The sequence below is a fragment of the Cryptomeria japonica genome, chromosome 2 (genome assembly GCF_030272615.1).
Source record: "Cryptomeria japonica chromosome 2, Sugi_1.0, whole genome shotgun sequence".
In the NCBI taxonomy this organism is placed as follows: domain Eukaryota; kingdom Viridiplantae; phylum Streptophyta; class Pinopsida; order Cupressales; family Cupressaceae; genus Cryptomeria; species Cryptomeria japonica.
The window spans coordinates 671,374,936-671,398,900 of NC_081406.1; the positions used below are offsets into that span (position 1 = coordinate 671,374,936).

Consider the following 23,965-nt stretch of genomic DNA (forward strand, 5'->3'; position numbering starts at 1 on the left):
CCTTGTCCTACCTTCTTTATCTATTCAAATTATTTTTTATTGCATGTTCTATTACATGAAATTACTAGTTCCTTTACTTACATCTTCATAGATACAAACTTCAAAGAAACAAGACAGTCAACCAAGTCCAATCCAAAGCCTCTTCCCTCAAAAAAACCTAATAGAACATCCATAACTCGCTTTTGAAGTTAACACAATCACTATTTGTAATGTCCCCGTTTGCAATTTACCATAATTTAGACCTGAGATAGCAATTCTAACTTAAAAGTGAGAACTGAAATATATTAATAAATATAGTTTTATGAGACTGAATACATTTCATTAGAACATTTAACTTAAAATACTAAGAATAGTTTGGAAGATAGAACTTATCTTGATAGCTTTCTCTAATTTGACAATGGCTTTATGCTTATGATTTTCTTTAATATTCTTCTACACACACAACTCCTGCCTTCTTAAATAAAATTTCTTCAATGGTTGATGAGCCTTTCACAATGCCTTCATAGAATTTGATTGAACATATCCATGTTCTTTAAATATGCTCTTAGATGATGTGTCATATATGCCTTCTTTCACAAACCAACTTATAGCACTTCAACCAATGTCATATTTCCAATTAATTCAATTCTAAGTCTGCTCAAAACCTTTTTATAAGTATATGTATTATCATATATGCCTTTTCTTTCACAAACCAACTTATAGCACATCAACCAATGTCATCTTTCAAATTAATTCTATTCTAAGTCTGCTCGAAACCTTTTTATAACTCTATTCACAATCTGCTCATAACCGCTTCATGAACCTGCTCATAAATCTCTTTTAATTCTGCTCATGCTTCTGCTTATACATCTCTTTCAATCTTCTTGAATAATAAACTTTCTACTTATTCGTCACTCATCTTCTTCTAATCCATACTAAAATCTACTTCATAAAATCGGCATTCTCCACTCTCGGGTCTGCATAGACTTCTTCTAGTTCTGCTTGTGTATGTTTGATCTATTATCCCTTTCCCTCCCTCCACCGTCCTTTTTTTATTCCTTTTATATCATATCATCTCTCCTCATAAAAGGGTGCGAACTATTCCCAATAGATGTGATTCTTAAAGGGAAGTTGGCCTCTTTTATTGTTTTACAAAACTTATAACTTTTATTAAATCGCACCAATCTTAAGTGCTGCTTTATTTGCTGTCATTCACTTGTTATTAACTTGATTAAATGAAGCTAAGGATGCTCCCTCGTATTTGGAACACATAGCCACTGTTTAGAATACTTTTGCCGAGGTACCCGTCTCAATATCATCCGAAGTAAGGCTTAAGTATTGATTAGGAGTGATGATTGTAATCAATATTGATGTTTATAACCTCGATCAATGGATCTTAATTATTGATTGGAATGGCATAGTTCCTATGTCAACGACAATACATCAATGTTCCTGAACCTTTGATGACTAAAATTCTGATTATGATGATTGTCTACATTTGTTTCCCTTTCATTGGATGTATAATGTTGTGTAAGATGGTTAATTAGCAAGGTCAATATTATGACAACATAGGCTTGGATGATTGCAAGTCTTTATGACTTTGGTCTTATTGATCAAGACCATATATCCAGATTATCCACTATCCCTTATTCACATCATTTATAAAGATAATACAAGGAGCTTTCTTAATATTAACAATACTGGACAGAGTCTTGTTTGGGGACATCATACTATTACTGCACTTTCTACCTCTTTCCAAAACAAAAATTCCACCAAAGTAAGTATCCTTTGAACACTTAAGACAAAAGTCATTGATCAATTTGTCAAGATGCAAACCTCAACTAGTCACCAAATTTTCCAAATACAAACAAATCTTGCAAATGGCAAATTCTCCTTAACAATGTCCCTCGCATCCAATGGGAGACAACTCTCTCAATCACCCACGCAAAAATGGCTCAAATATCAGGTCTAATACATACCTAATCTTAGTCTTCAACTAGGTCCACTGCAGATTTCCACAATCTCATCGAGCGAATACTGATTTACCCAAGTACACTATATAACATACCAAGGGATGCATGTGAGGACCCTTAGGGAGAACCAACACAAATCAAGAGGCCAAATACATTTTTTATTATTATTATAATTGACCATTCAACTTAAAAAATCAATCCTAGACCTTAAAAACAACTTGAAACAAAAAAAAAAAAACACAAACCCTTACTGACTTTTGTTCTTGCTTGTCATTACACATGTAGAGGCAACGTAGCCATTGAAGGTAGAAATAGGTTGGATTGTTATTCCTATGAGTATGTAGAAGCTCATTCACTACCGAGGAGTTTGCAAAGAAAGATTTTTGAATTGGAGGTAAGTCTTTTGGTTTTAGTTCTTTGTTTTTTCTTCTACAAAAAGATTTTATTTTTTTTGTTTATTGCAAATTCTCATATGTATAAGTAGGGCTATATAATTTTTTTTTGTTTTGTGTTGCTTTCCAAACTTCTTAATCAAGTGATTCTGATAGCAAACAATTTTAGCTCCAAGGGCCAACCCAAATTGAAACCAGATCCAAATCCTCCATTGTGGAAGTATGTTGACATGATACAACAGGATCCAAGCAGTGCCAAGTATGTTTGGATTTGCATTGGGTATCATATTAAATATTAAGTTCATACAATTGAGTGAAAATCAATTTGTGGTATTTATTACGAAGGCACCAATCTTCCCCAAGAAATAAGAGAATGCAATTGTGCCAACAAGAGTTGGATTATTAGAGAGCAAGCAAATGAAGATGTTGTCCTTAAAACATGTCAGCATTTGACAAAGAGAGAATCCCGATTAAAAAGGTCCCCTTATATCTACAGATCTTAGTAATCCTAAAATTGTGGTGGAGAGCCACCCATTTTTTAGCATATGTGAAGAACCCACTAGACATAAAAGAGATCATAGAGGTCATTGAAGAATATAATCCAAGTGAATCATGAAATTGTAATTAAACATACACAAACATGAACAAAATGCAAAAACTTGGAAAACAAATTGAATCTAATTATAAAAATAAGGTTAGGACAAGAAAAACAAAGTGAGTTATTTAGACAAGACTGCAATTGTGTTAATTATTCGAACATTGTTATATTTGGAGTGGCCTTAAAATGGAATATGAAATGAACAAGCCACTTTCTAGCTTCTAGCTTCCAAGGAGACTTCTCTACTGCTCGAGAGACTACTCCAAGATGAAAAACAATTATCAGAGCAGAGAAGCATGTCACAACAAGCAATGGAAGACAACTGTAAATTGTAGCTTGAAAAATGAATGAGAAGAACAACATCAACAGTATGTTGTATCTTCCAAGATTGAGAGGCTACAAAATTTAACAAGCATTTTTATGTTGTACCTTCCAAGATTGAGTGGTTAAAGCAACCGCGAGCTTGACAAAGACATGTGATATATTTATACCTGGTCTATTTTTTACTCGTATACTCAAGTAGATGAGGAGTTTCCTAACTCATATTTTGTTATGTTCCAATTTACACTCAAGCACTTTCTTTCCTGTGTAAATCGGCACATTGATTTCTATATTAATACATGTTTTAATTATAATGAAGTGGCACAATGCAAATTCTTGGTCTTGTGATTTCAACAAGAGTGGGTTATGAGAAATCAATGTGCTCCACAGCCGTTATGGATAGGGGGACGCGGGGATGGGTTTCGAGGACTTGGGGACAAAGGGCCAAAGTTTGGGGACGGCAAGGAGGGGCTGGCGGGCTGGCGGTGTTGATATACATATGGTACTTGAAAAACTAGTTATGAAATGATGTATAAGAATCATATTTCAAATAAAACTTTGGAAAATTAGTAAAATAGCAAAATTGCAAATACTAAATACTGAGATTTCTTGAATACTAAATAAAATTAGACAAATGAAATTGTCAAATTGGAGATTTCTATTATATCGAAAATATGGTTTATGATCATGATTCATCATTGGCCTATTACTTGCTTAGAATTATAGTTTGATGGGGGTTTGGGGGCAACACCAAAACAAGGTTGAGAGTAGCACCCCTGGCAGAGGTTTGGGTAAGAGGGAGACATGTAGAAATAGGTCTAGATCTCGGGGTAAAGAGAAGAGAGTGAGATAAAGAGAGGTAGAGAGGGGTTAGAGGAAGAGCAATAGATAGAGAGATAGGCCTAGAGTTGAAGGGAGACAAAGAGAGAGATAGAGTGAGTAAAAGAATAATGAGAGGAGGTTGCTGATTACTAAAATGTCTAAAAAAAATTAAATCTTCTAAAACCTAGAATCTACTTTATAACTCCTAAAGATCTTAAACGACTCTCAAACATCCTGCAATATATACATGAAATATAACTTAAAAGTATAAGTAATACTTCGATGTTATATTTCATGTCTATATCTGATGAAGAGAATGAGATTGGCTTGAAGATAAGGATGCTATTTTCACAAATTTTCCACCATTTTTGCTTAGGATTTGAATTTCTAAATTGGGACAATAAGAGAACTCCTATTCATCCCTAAGAAAGAGAACTCCTATTCATCCCTAAGATGGCTAGGAAACTCCTAGGAGTCCCCCAGACATCTGAGAGACATATGGACGTCCCCGGCATGTCCCAGCGTCTCGGTGCTGGTGGTGGAACGGTGGTGGGACGACAAGGAAAACCACGTCCCCGTCGCCATTCCCCTATGTTGAAAACGCAAGGGTTTGGGGGGAGAAACACATCCTTGTGGTTCACTGGAAATTACAAATCAAAATCCAAAAAGATTGCCAATCAATACATTGCATGATGTGTCTATGTGAATGCTTTGCCCTTCAACATTGTTTATCCACCATATTGGCAAGAACTACTAACAAAGATTAGCAACACTCCAAAAGAATATAGGAGCCTTGGTTTTTCAAAGAGGTGAAGGAACATTGAAGCCCATTAAGGATTAATGTGATTGTAATGTCTCCTAAAGCAATGTTTTTTGAAGTCATGGATTGTGCACAAATGGTGAAGTATGCACAAATTATTCTTGACAACCTCATTTTGATCATCAAGGAGATCAGGCATAAACATTGTCGAAGTCATAACACTAAAACAGGAGTAAATGTCAAGAAGAATATAATAGATAACATTTGGTGGAGATTGTGAGGAATATCTTTTTTGTTTCACTAATCACATTATAGTGTGCAACCCTCTCTATTTACATAGATAAGCCATGCTTGAGAAAGTATATGATGGCATTGACTCAATGGTTGAGAAGGTGAAGACTATCATAAATGAGAAAACAAGATCCTAAATGAACTATTTTCAATCAAGTGTAGAAAACTCTTGTTGCACAATGGAACAACTGACCAACCCACTACATCTTGCCTTTCTCATTGACTCAAAAATATTACAAGTCCTTTCTTTGTTGAGGAGGTTTGCACTTTGCACCATTACGAGAGGTAGAATACAATAAAGCATACAAGCTAATGTTTTTCCCTAATCCAAATGTGGAGGATGTAGTTTCAAATCAGTTTGTTCATTTACACTCTAATATTTGTTCATTGTAACAAGCATAAGAAGGATGCTCACAATTGATGGTGGCTCAATGTCCAAAACATACTAACACCTACAACCTCTTGCAATCAAAGTTTTCTTGCAAGTTTCTTATTTTGTTTATAAACTCTATATTTAAATTTCAAGATTTCAATTTTTAAATTATCTTAATAATTTTATCTCAATCTCCCTATCTTTGCCTTAATAGTTTTCTTGTTCATCTTCATCTGACATAGAACAAAAGAAAATAGCCAACAAAAGAAAGCTGACTTGAATAATACCAAGGCCAGAATTTCCATATCTCGAGTCAAACAGAAAACATATTTTTAGTGATTTTTATGCAAGTATCAGGGGCACTCCTTGTGGTTTATTCAGATCTACCTATATCATCCACTATCAATGATGATGATGATATTCTTTCTGAAGGCCCGTAAATAAATGTGTATCAAGACATTTCAGTTTGACAAATTGGCATTTAAGTAGTATTTAAATTTTTAAGATAGTCTGAACCTTATACATGTTTTCAGACTACAAATATGCATCTATTATGATTTTTTTAATATGTTTTTGTACAAACATACCTCAAACAAACTGAACCCAAAAATAATACTTTTTCAGTGTACCTAAATAAGCAACGTAGATGTACATTTGATCACTATTTCGTCAATCAGCTACGAAGGGCACAGCTGTAGATCTCTATGTACCCCAGTTGCATCCATCAAAAAGATATATTATCTTTATGTAACCGAGCTGTATCCATCAAAAGAAACATTTTTCATGGATACAACCGGGTTACATAGTGATCGACAACTCTGTCCTTAGTAGCTGATTAAAACATGATGATTGAGATTTAACTATTTCAGTTGGTTGTACCAGCAACTTAGGTCTACTCTTAATCATAATGTTCGAACTTATAATCAGCTACTAAGGACGGAGATCTCAATCTCTATGAAATCGAGCTGTATCCATCAAAATTATGTATTATCTATATGTAACCCAGTTGTATCCAACAAAGTACAACCAACTTCAACATCATCTCATTTAGCTTTTGAACCCATGTCTATTAGAAAGGAAAAACATATAAATGGAAAACAAAGAAATAAGGTCATTTGTCATTGAGATTCCATTTGACATGTAGATAATTGGCAAACAAAATCAGAAAGGTGAGTTTGTTAGAAACAGCAAATGGCAACAGTTCTTAAATGCAATATAATCTACGACAATTTTACAATTGTTCTTTCAAAACAAATTTATAAATCCCCATGCCTACACACCTCACAGGACTAGTAATTATAAAACATATTAAAGAAATAAAACAAGTCAGAAGAAGCATTCCTCAAAATAAGGATAAAGGATAATAGACAGTAATAATTAATCCCTTGACAAAACAACTCCAACGCTTGCAACTTGTCCAGTAATTATAAGATGTAATAAAGAAATAAAAGTCATAATAAGCAGTCCTTACAAGAAGGATAAAGGATAAAAGCCAGTAATGTTTAATACCTCAACAAAACGACTCCAATGCTTGCAACTGGTCAGATCAAGTTGGGTGGCTCCCTTGAAGCATCTGTCATCAAGGCAAGGTTATGTTACTTAAAAAGAAATTACAATATATTGCCAGCATCAGCATTCCCAGGTTTCACATACAGCGATAAGTGTTTACTTTCCCACTTACCTTATAGCCGTCCGAATTAAAGCAGATTCATCAGTAGCTGGATCCCCGCCATCTAAAACATTGTCCCATGAACCTCCAGCTGCAAAAAAACTGTGGTCCTTCCGAAGAATAGCAAATCTTAAAACATTATGGACATGGAGAACTTTATCTTCAGTAATATTTTCAGAAACTAGTTCTGACATAGCATTCTCGCTTATTCCACTCATTAGAATGACCTGCAGAACATAACATTAGAAAAACAGATGGATCAGCATGAATTACTGACAGTGTTAACTAGAATTAATACTAGACAATCATTTGACAGTACTATCAATTCATTAGGATCAATCAAATTCATTAAAGTTAATTAACCATAAGAGATGAGCATCCTTAATGACAATTTATATTGTTTAATGTTGCCTTCTAACAGCCTAAAGAAAACAAACAATCTTTCGGTGTAACTCCCAGCACGCCTGCGCCAAAAGATTGAAGATGCCACCAACAGCCAAAAGATTGAAGTTGCCACCAACAGCCAAAACATTGAAGTTGCCACCAACAGCCAAAACATTGAAGTTGCCACCAACAGCCAAGGCCCAAAACATTGAAGTTGCCACCAACAGCAAACCAGCTACATATCGGTCTTAATTATTGTCTTCATGTAAGTTTTTCTATATAAGTATTAAGTTGTGCAATTAAGGGAATACTGTAAATAACGCAGCTGCTGTCATCACGAGTAATTCGACAAGCATAACCTGAAGTTTGCCCTCAAACCTCAGCAGACCGATCACAATAGCGACTCCACCTAAAATTCTAAAGACTTAGCTCATGTGTTCTCAAATGATGGCATACGCTCCACAAACACTGGCTGATTTGTCACCAAACGCTTGTCTAATCTCCTCAAATTACCTTTGCATTCCAAACAGTGCTTCCCTTCAATTGCTTCGCAACTCCTGCTACTTTGTCAGATGACTTTGGTGAAGACTCCTTTGGGTCGTTCTCATCCTCTATTATGGCATCATGCTCGAAGCTGTTGCATCCGATTTCAGACCAAGAGTTCATAACAGTCATTTAATCAGCTTAAACAATTATTGTCATATGCAAGGTCAGGCTGCAAAAAGACCTAGCACTTTCAATGCTTACTAAGAAAAAGTAAATCATACAAAACAAAATCAAATCTTCTAGACCAACTCTGGTTCCCACCAAAACAAAAAGAAACACCCCAAGAATTTAGTCCTCTACTCTAACAACTTAAAACAGCACCACATCTTATTAGTTCCCGCTTTGCATACTGAATAAATATTTTAATGTGCGTGCAAATTGTATTCTAACACGCAGCTTATAAGACTAATAAAAAAATCTACCAATTTTATAGTGAATAAAAATGTTAAATGCAAAATACCTGACTGGTGTGTTATAAGAGACATTGAGCTCCTCCTTTAACCAATTGACAACAAGCTGCAAACATGAGACAGACATAGACAGGTCAAAACATAATGTCCCCAATTTGTAAGGTGACAATTAATTAAATTGATTTTAATTGTCAAAAATAAATAAAATATTACCTATCAAAACAGAAACATATATATATAATATATTCAATGATGACTTAATATTAATTAATTAACCAATACAATTATATTTCCCCACCTAGTTGACCTATCTTCTAGATACTTACTGGAGATCTTTATAAGGGGGTTCCTAGTGATGAGTTGGATATGCTTGGATTTGATATGATAATTGGATGATTTCTCGAGACACAAACCTTTAGGAGTTGCTTCTTCCTAAGAAGTGGATTCGCGACAGAGTTCACAGCTGGACCAAATTTGTGAAGTCTCTGTTAGAGACAAATTTGCAGAAAAGTTGTATTGACAGATTTAATATTAATATTGTCCACTGAAGAGTTTTATTCTGAGATTTGAAACATAAGTATTATTATTCTACCGTAATCAGTATTAGCAGCTATTGTGGATTCATGGCTTGATAAAATATTGTGGGTCTTATCATAAAGGAATCGATTCATATAAAAATCAGTTTATTCTGAGGAATAATATGTTGTGCGGCATCCTATGATTTTATATTTTGGTCGCACTTTCCATAATAGCAATAAATATATAAGCCATGAGTTAATTTTATAAAAGCTATTGTAAAGTTGGCATCTGGTTTTATTAAGCCTTGGATCGTAACCATTGGGGCAGAACCTATTATTAAGTTTTGATGATTATATCACCCTGAGTTTATTATATGAACAGTTAAGTAATGCGATTCTAATATTATTGAAATCATAACTTTGGTTTAACAGTGCGGGTTTATTGAAAAGCACTAAGTATTTTGCTTAAGCCTTCTGTCTAAAGTGTCGGAAGTACTATGTTAGGTTTTATGGGCGAAAATTTCATCAATTCATATCTGTCGAGGGCCCACTCCTAATTGCCGAACATAACATAAGTGGCGTTTGAAGATTGAAGTTTCTGCAGGTTGTGAATATCTCATTTGTGCCCGACTCCATTATCTTGGGCAAGCATTAAGGAGTCTGACCTGTTGGGTGCAGTTTAGGGGCATGTATACCAGTATGGCAAGACAAGCCAACTCGATGAAAGAAAGTTCCTGAATTCAGCTACCATAGTACGTAAATTGCAGTCCTTACTGGTCAATTGGTACTTGCGCTTAGGGACGCAAACCTATCGGCTAAAATTGTTCCACCTATGCTGGCAGGAAGTGTTTGTTTCAGATATATACATATATGCTGGAAATTCAATGTTAAAGATTGCCTACTATTTCACACACTGTGATTCCTATTATAAGATCTATTGAGGATATTTCGCAAAAAATAAAAATGAATCTTGACATGCTCATGGCAATATTGAAATGCAATTATACATTGAAAATAAGTAGTCAACCTTTGAAAAATCTGGGGCTACATAAAGCCTTGAATAGCGTTTACTGATTGATGCAAAGTCCCTTTCTGCCTCAACAAGACTGTACGGATCAATCTAGACAACACAAAATATCAACAAAATTCATTAGATGGTTTACCATACTGGACTGGCACAAAATTAATGTTGCAGCAATTAATTTAATTAGACGATTTGTTCCCTCGGCACACAGAATACCAGTACTACAGAACAAGAAATAACATTACATTTTATCTCAGTAGGCAGACAAAATATCAATATTCCAAAACTTGTCTTACCCTGCAAATATACTCTCGCCTTCGATCTTTGGCAGGTGATGCATGTCTACATTCCAAAGAGACATCTTGTAAGCAAATATTAAAACAGACCCTCTTCACAAAGACACAACTTCTAAGTAAATATTAAAACACACACTCTTTAGGAGAAACGCAAAAATGACAAACTGCTGAAATATCTCAACTCACGAAATAGCATTAACACTACCTATGCAATGGCTCACGGCGAGGGGAAGGTCGCCTAGCAACTCTTTCTTCTTTCCTTGTAAAAGATGGCTCTCTACGAACCCTTAGAGGAGGTCTAATGGGGGTCCGTTCCCTCCTCCTAAGTTCTCGTTCCCTGTCGCGTTCCCGTTCTCTCTCACGTTCTCGTTCCCGATCACGTTCCCGTTCCCGATCACGTCGTTCCAACTCACGTTCTCTCTCCCTTTCATGTTCTCTCTCCCTCTCACGCTCTCTATGAATTTCTTCTTCCCTCCTATCATACTCATGTCGGAGTAAGACTCTATCATCTCGGATATCATCAAAACGACTTGGACGATCCATCCGACTTGCACTACTCCCAGTATACCCTGCATCCCAAGAAGAAACACCAACAGGCCCTTTTCCAGAGCTATAATCTCGTCCAGGAGGTAAACTGACACCATAACCTGTGCGTGGAGAGCCTTGACCATATAAATCATCAAGACCTCTCCCTCCACTGCCTCCAAGCACAGAAGCAGCACTGCCAGCACCACGGGAACCTAGTAAGGCCACATCTGAATCGAGCCTTGAACCATAAGAGCCACCTAACAGGTCCCTCATTGGGGCTCCATATTCCTGTGTTACAGGGTGCATAGTACTGCCCCTTCCTGGAAGATAATCTGCAGGCCTGGAAAAAACATAACAAAAATAAAAACAGGAATGATGATTAAGATACTTGTACACAAATGTTTCTCAGAATCTTTGTTTGAGATAGAGATTGTATGATTGCCTGATACATTGTCAAGAAATTTAAAAAAGTAACACATTAAACACAACCTAACAAACAAAAGGATCACCTTCCACCCGCATCAAGGGATGTAGCAGAACCCTGTCTCAATGAACCAACAGATTGCAGTTGCTGTGCTTGCAAAACTTGTGTCTGGCGAAGCAATAGTGCCTGTGCATTTACAGCAAAGACAAGATACATAGTTCAATAGTTTAGAACCACCGAATTAAAATATAAAAAGAAGAAATTAATGTACACGAAACTGCAAAAGACCACCATAATTAGCACATCATAAACAACCTGTACCTGATCTTGTAAGTCTGACTGCAGTGAGTCCACCAACCAGCATAGCAGAGCAAAAACAAAATTTCAGCTCTCATGGATAATTAAAAAATATCAAAAAAAAAAAAAAAAATTAACCTTCTGAATACCATAAAGCACAAAAAACATACTTGTCGAGGATGCCCAACACCACCTGAATCTGGATACCGCCTGGCTGCATCTGTCTGCAAGTCTCTTCCAATGTACACACTCTGGCTCTGACCATACTGTCCCCTGTCCGAAGATAAATACTCAGCAGCCTTTGCACCATACCCACCACTACCAGCATACTGATCAGCTTTTTGACTGTATCCATGTGGTGATAAGGAGTCATAATCATTAGCTTTAACACTCCCATAAACTGCAGCTGACCCACTGGATATATACTTTGAAGAATCTAATCCATGGACTACAGAAGCATTGACACCTGCTGAACCTCCAGCAAATGATCCAGCAGCCCGACTGGCACCAGCACCATACACTGGAAATGCAGATGCAGCACCACCCTTTGTACTAGCTCCAGTTACCTGACAAATACAATTTTCTCATTAACACCTTATAGTTTATGGAATACCGCCTTATATAGAGAGACAGACAGACAGAGAAAGAGAGAGGGACTTAGTAGCTATACTATTTTCCTGTCGGCTTATTTTTATCAGCTCTAGAAACTTAAATATGCCCCTTAGCATAGATCCCAAGAAACCATACGGTAACCATACACCATGAAGATATCCTGAGAAGACTCTTTAAAAGACTCTTTAAACATGCCCCATCAGGTATTGAACCAAAACGAAGGACATCTTTACAAGTGTGCCTGTTTTTATGTAAAGGCCTCAACCAAATGCATACATAATAACAGACCAAGAAATACTACATCAAAAAAAATCATATTTTATTGTAACACATACAACTTCAAATTCACCAGTCTGATACAACTCAGAAACCTAGATACAAATAAAATCTATAAAAGTTATGATGTTTCTGAGTCACCCTGAATTTTGGTCTGCCACTTGAGGGTTTCTATCCGCAAGATGATTTGATTTGCCAAGCTTGAAGGGTTTAGACTCCAAAAGGCACCGGCTGATTTGCCAGTATTACAAGCCTGAGAATATAGTCGATTTTTGTTTTAAAATTTCTGAAGTAAATCCCTTTTCCTGCTAGCACTGCCTATACTCTGTTTTTCATCAATCATAGGCAATCCAGTCCTCAATCGATGGCAGTCTGACTAACAAGTTCCTTCCTCAATCAATGGCAATTAACTGACAAAAACATCCTATTTAACTTTCCCTACTTGACTCATCCACCTTATTTCTTCACTTAACTGACCCTACCCATTCCTATGCTGCCAGTCCACTCACTCAATGCTACTCCTCTATTGCCAGTTCAAAAAGGTGCCATTATATGTTAAGGGATGTTTAATCCACCGAACATGCCCAGGACTTACACCCAGACTTCTATTTTTAAGTAATATTTCATTGCAAAGGTAGGCAGTAAAAATCTCCAAAAATTACTGCTAAACCATGAAGCCATATCTAATATACTATAGGAACCTAATTCGACCATTTGTAGTCCTTTTTATGTTGTTTCCTCAAAATTCACATATCTAGATATTTTTCTTGTCATAAAATTTCTAGCCCTTTATTTTTCCCTGAGATAAAGAAGTATGGCCAGCATTCTAGGCTCCATCAATGTAGATGAGCAATCCTATACCGTATCAAGGTAGTTTCTTGGTTGGAAATGCCTTTTATTAGAGGATACCAAATCAACCGGACATGACTAGGACTTACACCCGGACTTATACTTTATATTAACATGTCATTAAGAAGATAGGCAGCACAAATCATAGTTGCATTGTCTTCAAAAAAATCATAACTGATCATTGCTTGAGTAACGTTTATGAGGTGGACTGCAGAATTTACAACAGGATTTTCTCTTTTTATAAAGACTTCCAAAATAAGTCATAGCTGATAAAGATTCCAGTTATATTTAGAAATTTTTCCCTATTTTAGTTGTGAAAGATAAAAAATTTATATTCAATGTCTTCCAGCTTGTTTTATATTTGAAGTCAGAATTTTTGTTAATTAAATATTCAAGATACATAATCATCTACCAGATATGAAAAATTACGAGAATGATACTTAGAATCATTCATTATTTATGATTTAAAAAATTATCAGGCTCATTTTTTAATGTTTTGCCAATTTCATGTCTGAGATTTATTCTCCAAAAGTTAACTTGTTTAAGTGCTCCAGCTTGTAAAAGCTCAGTTTGCCTAAAAAATTGGGTTGTTTCAAGCATTTAATCTCTATTTTTATTTTTTTTTGTTTAAGTCGTATGCATATTTTGGAGTGATTGAAGTGCAAAATCGAGTCAAACGGCATCCATATCTGATACATGATACATGTGCCTAAGGATGGGTGTGAGCATATCCAGCTACTCTGGTATTTTTCACCCAAAACAATCTGCCCAACATTTCTCGAGCCCACACGATTCTAGCATTTTCAAAAGAATTCCAAGGTGATTATATGCATCAGTTTAGTTTGCTAATACAGAAAACCCAAAAATGAACACATTTAATGATTTTCCTTTTTCTAATTCTGCATACAGACAGACAGACAGGTGCAAACAGCAATGGGTGCTCAAACAAGAACAAACTCAAGCAAGGAGGGTTCTTTTGATTTTTATGCAAACCTAGAAGACTATTTGTACATTAAACCTGATTGATTAGACCTTCTAATTTTGAATCTGAACTGCAAATCTTCATTTCCTTTGTTCTTATGCTAGGATAGGGCAAGCAAGTATGAACGACCAGGTCTTCTATTATGTAATTTTAAATTATTTAATTTTCTTAAACATATATTATTATTTATATCATTTGTTAAATTAAAAGAGCACATCTAAATATTATGATAAAACTAAATAATTAAAAAAAAAACATTTATATAGTATACTATATTTAATATAAATAAAATTTTGATTTTCATGCAAACCTAGAAGACTATTTGTACATTAAACCTGATTGATTAGTTCTTCTAATTTTGAATCTGAACTGCAAATCTTCATTTCCTTTGTTCTTATGTTAGGATAGGGCAAGCAAGTATGAACGACCAGGTCTTCTATTATGTAATTTTAAATTATATAATTTTCTTAAACATATATTATTATTTATATCATTTGTTAAATTAAAAGAGCACATCTAAAATATTATGATAAAACTAAATAATAATTTAAGTTAAACATTTATATAGAAGACAATATTTAATATAAATAAAATTAAATGTATGAATATATATTGTTAAGTTAAATATAACGATGATATGTATTATTAAGTTTGAATATAATGAAAACCTAGCAAAAACAAAAGTTTAAATATAATGAACAATATTCTTACTCTCTCAATTGCTTATCATGGAGCTGCGTAGACTCTTGTTTTCCCCTGCCGCTGCAGCTAGGGTTTTGCAGACCCAGCCTTTCTACGATGATCAACAACATGGATGTCTGGTGCGTTCTACTCGATACCATATGGACTCAAAGTTGTGGTTTGATTCGCGGGGGCATAAGGTGCTTCCTTGTGACAAAGGGGAGTTGGTTGGGGACGGTGGTGGAAAGTTTAAAAGAAATGGCTTTAGCACTAGTAGCCCGAGCGAATGTGGCATTAGGATGTATGCCTCAAATGGGTTTCGCACTTCGGAACCAGCAACTTTCACCAAGAATGAGACCGTTATCACCAACCACAATCACGAAGACAAGCGGCTTTTGTGGAGGATGCAGAGGGAAGATTTTCAGGGGTTTGAGATGGGTAAGGCATCCTTAAAATTTGGATGCCATGAGGAGGCAGAAGGTTTGACTTCTAAGCATAAGAGAATTTGGGCTGGTGCCCTTGACAGAAAACGGAATGCATAACAAGGTGCTCATGGGGAGCGGGGAGGTAATATCTCGACAAGAGGGGTGTATGAGGCAACGGCCAAGAAGGTAGGAAAAAGTGGGGCAATGAGCAATAATTGGATTGAGCCCCATGTTGATAGGCCAATGGTAAACTTGGAGCAAGAGATTGGACAAGAGATACCTGAAATTAAATAGTTTTTTTAGGAGATGGGCTTGATAGGTCTCGCCAAGATTTAAGGGTTTTTGGCCCAGTCTTGGCGAGTTGCATAAATGGATTTCTAAGTGGAGTCCCATTGTGGAAGGGGAGATTCAGATCTATCATAGAGCCTAAGGGTTTTTTGTGGTGGTATATGACTATGTAAAAGATAGGAAGAAAATCTTGTACGAATATGTTGGGAGAACAACCACATGCTATTGTTAAAGTTGTGGTATCCAACTTTCAATCCGGCTACTGAATCCTTCGATAAATTTCCTTTATGGGTAAGATTGCCTAATCTTCCATTAAAATTTTGGTTCGATTCTTGTTTTGAAGCAACTGGGAACACTCTGGATAAATTCTTAGGGATGGATGAGGAATCCCAAGATTTCTTTCATACTACTTATGCCCGATTCTGATTGAGATGGTCTTGAAGAAAGCCCCTCCGGTTGATTTGCCTCTGAAATTTGCAAATGGGGTGTGGTTGCTACCTGTGGACTACGAAGGCATACCCTTCAGATGCAGAAGATGCTTCCAGATTAAGCATGTTACTGCAAACTGTTCTAAGAAAATCCATAACCAAGGTACTTGGTGGAGTGATGTTTCCCCTCAATTCTATTCGGTAGAGAAAGAGGAGGGTGAAGAGGCAAACCCTTTGAGGTTGTTGAGGGCAAGGGTGTGGCTAAGGGGCAACAAGATGTGGATTGTGAAACAACAAGGCATAAGGCAAACAACAGTTCTTCCACAAAATTCTACTTAGTAGGTTTGAAAGGCGATAACCAAGTTGGTTCCCATATTTCAAATAAGGAGGAGAGGGTTGACACATTGTCGGAGGTTACAAGAGAATATAAAAAAAAAGTAAATGAGGGGGTGATTGATTGTTGCAGCAACTCAATTGCAACAATGGTTAGGGGTAGACTCCATGGTAGTCTGGATGGAGAGGGTAGAACTACTTTGAATGCTTCTTTGAGATGGCATGTAATGTCCCCTACTAGATATAGGCCAGTTTAATAATAATTAATCTATCTCAATACAATTATGATCTAAATTGATTAATTAGGAGACAAATAGTATTCTTATTATCTAAATCAAATCGTTATTTCAACACTACAATGTAATTATTTCTTAATCAAGAAATCATGAAAGACATAAGTAGGATCAAGGTTTGAGACATCTCTTATGTTAAGAGTGTAGTCTTGTGAGGATAACCTGCACCTAAAAACAAAAGAAAACACCTACATACATGTTCATTTATGATTAGACCTAATTCATTCTAATGAAAAAACAGATAGAAATTGGTATATGAGACATGAGAGGTGTTGTGCGAGTCTGTTGTCTACCAAGCCCAAGGAATGGTTGCTTTTAACCTCCTTGCTAGACTTGGCGGCCCATGTTGCTTGCCCTTTAAGCCCATTACCCATACACAGCATCTTGTGAGTTCGGCATGGAGAGTGCAATCTGGTTCCTTGACTCCAAGGGTCCTTATGACCACTTGTGAGCCCCTCGTCACCACTAGATTACACCTCAAACCTCTTCCCACAAGATGCAGCAAATAGATTGAACCACTTTTTCAAGTGCATGCATCTCTTATGGAATGTAACAACTTATAAGTGTATATGCATATTCCTCTAATTAATGTAGTTTGCCATACTAACATTATTGATATGCTCTCATACTTCTGTTTTTATTATATATTTAATAACTTTTATCAATCCTTATAAAATTCTGCTCCTGTATTGAATTATAAATTGTGATTAATTCTTACATAATTCTGCTTTATTAATACCTTACAGCTTAACTTTATTTCTCATTGATAGCTTATAAATCTTCAATAATGAATTACTTAAATTATTAAGTAATGCCACATACCTGACCATATGCTGCTTGCAACTATAAATCAATTTCACTGAATGTTTGAGAGCCATACTTATCACTGCCCTTTCTTGTAGTTGGAACGATTGTCTTATATACTATTCAATGGCAATGAAACTCATGTTGCAAAAGACATGACTCTTGGCTGTTCATAACTGCCACTTTCCTTGCACCCTTTCACAGATTAGCCACCGATTATTCTCTTAATTAATTCGCTGTCACATGATAATTAAACCATGCATTCCAGATATCGGTTAGATTACAAATTAATCGAATTATCATCAACATTATTTACGGTTGGGTTGTGCGAATGATTGTAACCTTGCTTGTATTATTATTCTTGTTGTTCAATATTATTCCAAACGTAATGCCATATCCATTTTCCCTTCAATCCTTGTTCGATGCTGAATACTTCTCCCAAGGCTGATTGATTAATATACCGATCTCAATCCCCATGCATACCACCAAGAACAATGATGTAACTGCCTTAACTTAATAACAGATCTGATCTGATCTGATGGATGGTGATGTTACTGGCTGCTTTGATTCCTTTCCTTTATATCTCTCAATGTGAGGGAGAGGTTACACCTCTTCATAATGTATGCCCTTTGGCAAGAGACACACCCTTTCACCATTAGCAAACTTTGAAAGAGTGCAACCCTTCATTATTTCTGCCCTTTGAAAGGGACACAACATTTCACAATCAGATCTACACTTCTTATTTAGATCAAATCTGCAATTCTGATTCCCAAATTATCCCCCTCTCAAATGAGGTTCTCTTCTCCCTTTTATATCTCATGTTTGAGGGAGTCACAACTTTTCATTCAATGTCTTTTGACCATTCATTAACTTAATCAAATTTAAATTATATTTAATTATATTCTTTTAGATTTTTATTTTTATTTAATTTTTATTCTTTTGCATTTTAATTTTATTATTATTATTTACCATCAAATTCTATTTCAAAGTGGGGACATTACATGACAAAAGGTGGCTGCAATGCTGGAGGATGGTTGGCAAGTAGTGAAAGGAAAGAGGGATAAGAAGGTTAAGAAGGCCGATACCTTTAATATGATCTTACTCTCTCAGTCTAAATGTGGATCTTGACTCGTTAATGGGTTTTATTTCTTGGAGCTTTGTTCCTTTGGGGAGGCGGTTCCCTACTTGTAATCACCACTGGATTGGGTCAGGTACAAAATCCCAGTTAATAAATTGAAAAAGTACCAATTACCAATTAAAAAAAAAGTTAAATATAATGACATATCTGAATATATAATTAAAGTGTATAATCTAAATAGCATATTTAAATATTATAATTTTAAATTTATTTTTAATTCTTCATTTGTATGATCAAATTAAAATGATAAAACTAGATAGAATATACTATATTAATATTATTAAATATAATTTATATATATATATATGAATATATAATATAATATATGACAATTATCATTATTATAATAATATTAAATATGTTGATATTCTATTGAGTAAAAAATGTAGACTGTTTTGGTTTTTACATTAATTTAAAATTAATAATTATTAAAAAATACAAAATATGATTTTTAATTTAAACTAATAATTATAATATATGGTTTGTTTAGCACATGTGTGGTATATGGCATTCTAAACTTAATTGTATTTTTGAGATATATATAATTTATATGTGGAATACTTCAATACAAAATTTAAAATTAATAATTATTAAATAATGCCAACTATAATTGTTTTTTAAATTAATAATTATAATATATGGATGTGTGGCATATGGCATCCTACACTTAATTATGTATATGTGTGTGTGCATACAACATGTGAACATACCCAATCCCTGATACTCGTACCCATACTCGATTCAGCAACTTAGAAAGAAACATATTCTCAGCAACTTCGAAAGAAATGTAATTCTCATCAACTTTTTTGTCCCATGTTACATTGGCATATTTTTTTTCACTTCTATAGATGCATCAACTAAGATCAAATATTTTTAAGCTTTGTTCATTTACAGTCACACAAGAGTGTGAATACGATAAGGACTTTCATAGAGTGCAAAGAACTCCATCCAAGGGTGACAAGGTTAGAAATAATTGTATTCTCATCAACTTTCCTGTCCTAAATGTGACATTGGCACAAATTTCACTTCTATCAATACATCAAATAGCGTCAAATATTTTGAAGTTTTGTTTATTTACAATCACATGAGTGTTGACTATGGTAAGGACCTTTATAGAAGGCAAGGAACTCCTTCCACCAAGGGTGACAAGGTTAATCTGTGTTTCCTACTTTTGAAATCTGCATATATCCTATTTAAGATTTGCATATCTTCTTCTTCTAGATCTGCATATCCTATTTTCTTCTTCCCTTCTCAAATCTTATTTCAGATCCCTCTATATACTTCTGCTCTGAATCTTCTATAGATCTCCTCTAGTTCTACTTTATTCCCCTCCATTCCATTTGCTCCTCCTTCCCTTTTATACCTTCCAATGTGAGGGAGAGGTCACAGATCTTCATCATGTCTGCCTTTTGGCAAGAGTCACAACCTTTCACAATTAGCACCCTTTGAAAAATTACAACCCTTCATAATTTATACCCTTTTTGAAAGAGTCACTTCCCTATTTACTTCCCATTCCTTTCTTCTTCCCTTAGTCCTTGATTCATGTTCTCCATTCTTTCTTCCTTTCTCCATACCTTCAAATGAAGTTATCTTCTCCCTTTTATATCTAAGAGATGAGAAGGTAGTTTTGGATGACGAAGATTTTGATTTCTTGGGGGAAGCAAAAGATTGATCCTATGCAGATTGATGAAATTAGGAAACACTAAACCCCTAGAGTTTCATCAGAAGGGAATCTTTTCAAAAAACTCTAGCGCAATGTTCTCCGCAGCATCAAGAGTCATTAGCCAACTCCTTTTTTTTTGTTATTTTGTACTTTGAAATCACAATATACGCACTTGTGGTGTGTTTGTATTTGGTAATGAACTATCATAATATATGCATTGGGTAATGTAATCAGCAAAACTAATGAAAATATATTCAAACATTCATGTTCAAACTCTCATTTCTCTTCACTCCCTTTATCTCTATTCAATTAGAAATTACCTTTAAACTAAAAAATAGTAGTTTTTACAATTTTTCCCTTTTTTTTCTTATTTTTCTAGGATTCTCTATTTTTTTTAAATCTTTATCTTTTGAAAAAAGACAAAGATTTTTGCTACTATGGCAGAAATCTCCATCAAAATTACTGCTAAACCATGAAACCATATCTAATCCACTATAGCCGCCTAAATACACACATTTATAGTACTTTTTACATTGTTTCCTAAACATTTCCATGCCCAGATTGTTTTTGTGTCCTATTATAAAAAAAAATCAGCCCTTTCTACTTTTCCCTGATATGAAGAAATACTGCCAGTATCAAGGCAGTTTACTGGTTCACAACGCATGCAATAAAAAACCATCTGAAAGGTGTTTATTTATTGTTTTAGAACCATCCAAATCTGATGCATATAATTTGGAATTCTCACCTGTTGTACGCTACTTTGACCTGAAGCTCCATAAACAGATCCATACTGCCCTCCATACTGAAGCGCACCTGAGGCAGTTCCACCACCAGTAACAGCAGATGCTCCTGCAGAATATGCACCAGAATCTGCCTGTCCACCTCGTGCTGAATTAGCACGTTGGGATGTATGTTGTAGTGAAGCATGCTGCAATCCTGTACCAGAACCTAGAGATGCACTGCCAGCATATCCACCTGCAGCCTGGCCAAGTTAACCAAGAAAGTGTTAAAAAACAAAAGAAAATTCACCAGTCAAAATTAAAGAGTTCTAGGAGCCGACATTAAGTCAAGACCAATGCAATATAAAATAAAGGCAACAACTTATCATTCCGTACATTGTTATGAATACCCTATAGATGCCTCCAGTATAAACCAACAGAAATGTCAAGATACCTGTTGCCCATACGTCTGCTGCTGCCCATATGACTGTTGAGCATATGCAGAGCCTGCAACAGATGTGGCTGGAGCTTGTTGTGTTGAATACCCCTGTCAAATTTTGTTGAGAACCCATTGGTGAAGATATGATTTACAAACGGAAAGCTTAAAGAAAAATTATTTATGAGTTTAATAATAACTAACTATTACCAACCACAATACTTTTTATAACAACAAACAAAACTTGAATTCAAGAACTGAAACCAAACACAAGGACTGAATAGACATGCATATATAGCATGTACATTATTGAGACATCACAACTGCCATTACAAAATGAGACGACATGAAAGCTTTTCCTACAATGTAACTATAAATATAGTACTGCACACATCAAATAATAAAATAACCATAGAAATGAGAGTCCAATATTAAACAAAATGTAAGATAGGTGATAACACCAAAAAGTCTCTGGTAATGTTAGTAGTGTTACAAGTGTGATTGCCGTTGCACCAAAAGATTGACCTGTTAATGCCCGATACAACCACTAGACTTATAGAATCCACTAGACTTATAGGGTTTGTGACATGGCTTATAGGGTTAAGCCATGTCACAAACCCGAGCGCTGCACTGCACAGCACAAGGAAACCAAGGGCGCACACCTTGCAACAAGTAGCAGAGAGAGAGAAAAGGATGTTGCATAACATGGCATTGGTTACCAACCACACGCTTCTAGCAAAGTTAATTACACATCAGAACAGGGACATAGCTGTGAAAGTTATTTACATGTCAAGCCCAGTGCAAACTCGCTCCACTGCCTCTGTATTGCAAATAGAGCTTCATAAACAACCTTTTCATAACTGTTATCCATGTGAGATTGTTCTTTTATAAAATGGCTTAATAGAATCATAACTCGTGTGGAGAGGGGAGGATAGAAAGCAAAGAACGGGTAATGATGTAACGAAAAACTTGTTAATAAAAAAATACTTCAAACAAATTGTATAGAAATAAAATACGAAATAAAGTTTCCTGCCACTGCTATTTGTAAGTCATCACCAGGATGAGGGATTGTTAGCCACAAATAAAGATTAAGCATAATCCCATTTGTTGAAATCGAAGTAGTTTAGAAAAGACTCTTTCAAAAAGTGCAAAGCAGACAATATGCACTGCGAAAGCCACAAACAAAAACCAACTCATAGGGGCAGTCTTAATAGAAAAATAATTCTGCACAAAGCTTTGTAGGAAAAAATCATCCGAAACACGAGGTCAAACTGAGTAGTAAGACAAAACACTATCTTTTGTTGATGAGACTGTGAAGCAGGCTAAGACAAATGTGCTACGTTTGAGGAAATAAGTCGAATAAACCATAATATTTGCATAAACTTCCGGACAAAGCTTCTGGAATAACTTTCCACGCAAAACGCAGAGTTACTGAGTGTTAAGGCCTTGGTGTTCAAATCCCACCAGGAAACCACTAGGGCAAGCTCCACGCTGTAATAAACAGGTTAAACTATTAAAAAAATAGCATTGCCAGCCACGACGAAATAGGTCTAACGTTCAAACTGTAAGTCTGTTAGTCTCCACATACCCTTCAAAAATAAATAAATAAACCAAAAAAGTTCACAGCATATATGTGGCAACAATCTATTCACACTTAGCGTCCATGTTCAACCTTACCAATGACGACAATCCAATGCAAATCTACAGCACTTCGCAATAACTCAAAGCGCATTACAGGAAAAACCCAAAAACCTAGCACACCCAAAAGATGTAAAACAAAAACCCGAGTGAAGAGTCCAAACCCTAGGATAGTAAAAGCAATATACAAAAAATAAACCGTCTCAAATCTATATTCGTCCCCTCTGTGTTTCTCATGGCATCCCTCGCGGTAGATACATGTCCATTGCCTGCCAAATTCATAGCTGGTTCGCAGCTTAAAGAAAATATATGGGAATAAATCCTTAAACCCCTAATTGCAAAAACGCAGATAATACAAAGGCATTAATACCTGGTGCGCGGCTTGTTGGGCAGCCCTCGCATAGTTCCACTGATCCATTCTCCCTTTCTCCTCTTCCTCGCTACTGGAATAATATCATGTAACTCTGAAATGTGGATGTGAAAAAGAACCCAAAATGTATATTATTGTGTACGAGAGAGGCGGTGTGAGTGCGTTTATTATATGATCAATATATACCAGGGAAGGGAAATGAAAGAAGATGATAAGCTTAGGGCTTTAGGCTACGTTTTTTCTATAAGTCTTAGGTAGTGTGTGTGTAAACTAGGGTTAGTTCTATGGTTTAGCGTGATCGACGTTTTCACTACCGTTGTCTTGAGTGTGATTTTATAGTTGTGGGTTGTGATTCCTTCCCCTTTTTTTTTCTAATAAAAGTTTTTAGATTTTAATTAAAATTTATTTTTTTATATTTTCTCAAA

The 23,965-nt window shown here is 35.5% G+C and overlaps 1 protein-coding gene across 2 annotated transcripts in view; it reads right to left on the reverse strand.

Annotated features, from left to right (window-relative positions):
* The window catches only part of LOC131034002 (protein SHORT ROOT IN SALT MEDIUM 1), a 42,877-nt gene extending 19,124 nt beyond the window's left edge, over nt 1-23,753 (reverse strand). The window contains exons 1-13 of one of the 2 annotated variants that reach the window (XM_057965324.2): nt 23,541-23,753; nt 21,551-21,643; nt 21,123-21,359; nt 11,776-12,171; nt 11,630-11,647; nt 11,394-11,494; nt 10,562-11,224; nt 10,357-10,402; nt 10,064-10,156; nt 8,569-8,624; nt 8,076-8,196; nt 7,191-7,405; nt 7,019-7,082 (exon numbers count right to left, since the gene is read on the reverse strand). In XM_057965324.2, coding sequence (XP_057821307.2) covers nt 7,019-7,082; nt 7,191-7,405; nt 8,076-8,196; nt 8,569-8,624; nt 10,064-10,156; nt 10,357-10,402; nt 10,562-11,224; nt 11,394-11,494; nt 11,630-11,647; nt 11,776-12,171; nt 21,123-21,359; nt 21,551-21,643; nt 23,541-23,588 — 2,151 coding nt within the window. In that variant the 5' untranslated portion in view covers nt 23,589-23,753. The remainder of the gene's footprint in view (nt 1-7,018; nt 7,083-7,190; nt 7,406-8,075; nt 8,197-8,568; nt 8,625-10,063; nt 10,157-10,356; nt 10,403-10,561; nt 11,225-11,393; nt 11,495-11,629; nt 11,648-11,775; nt 12,172-21,122; nt 21,360-21,550; nt 21,644-23,540) is intronic. The other variant, XM_057965325.2, reaches the window with a different exon arrangement.
* Nucleotides 23,754-23,965: the final 212 nt, after the last annotated feature.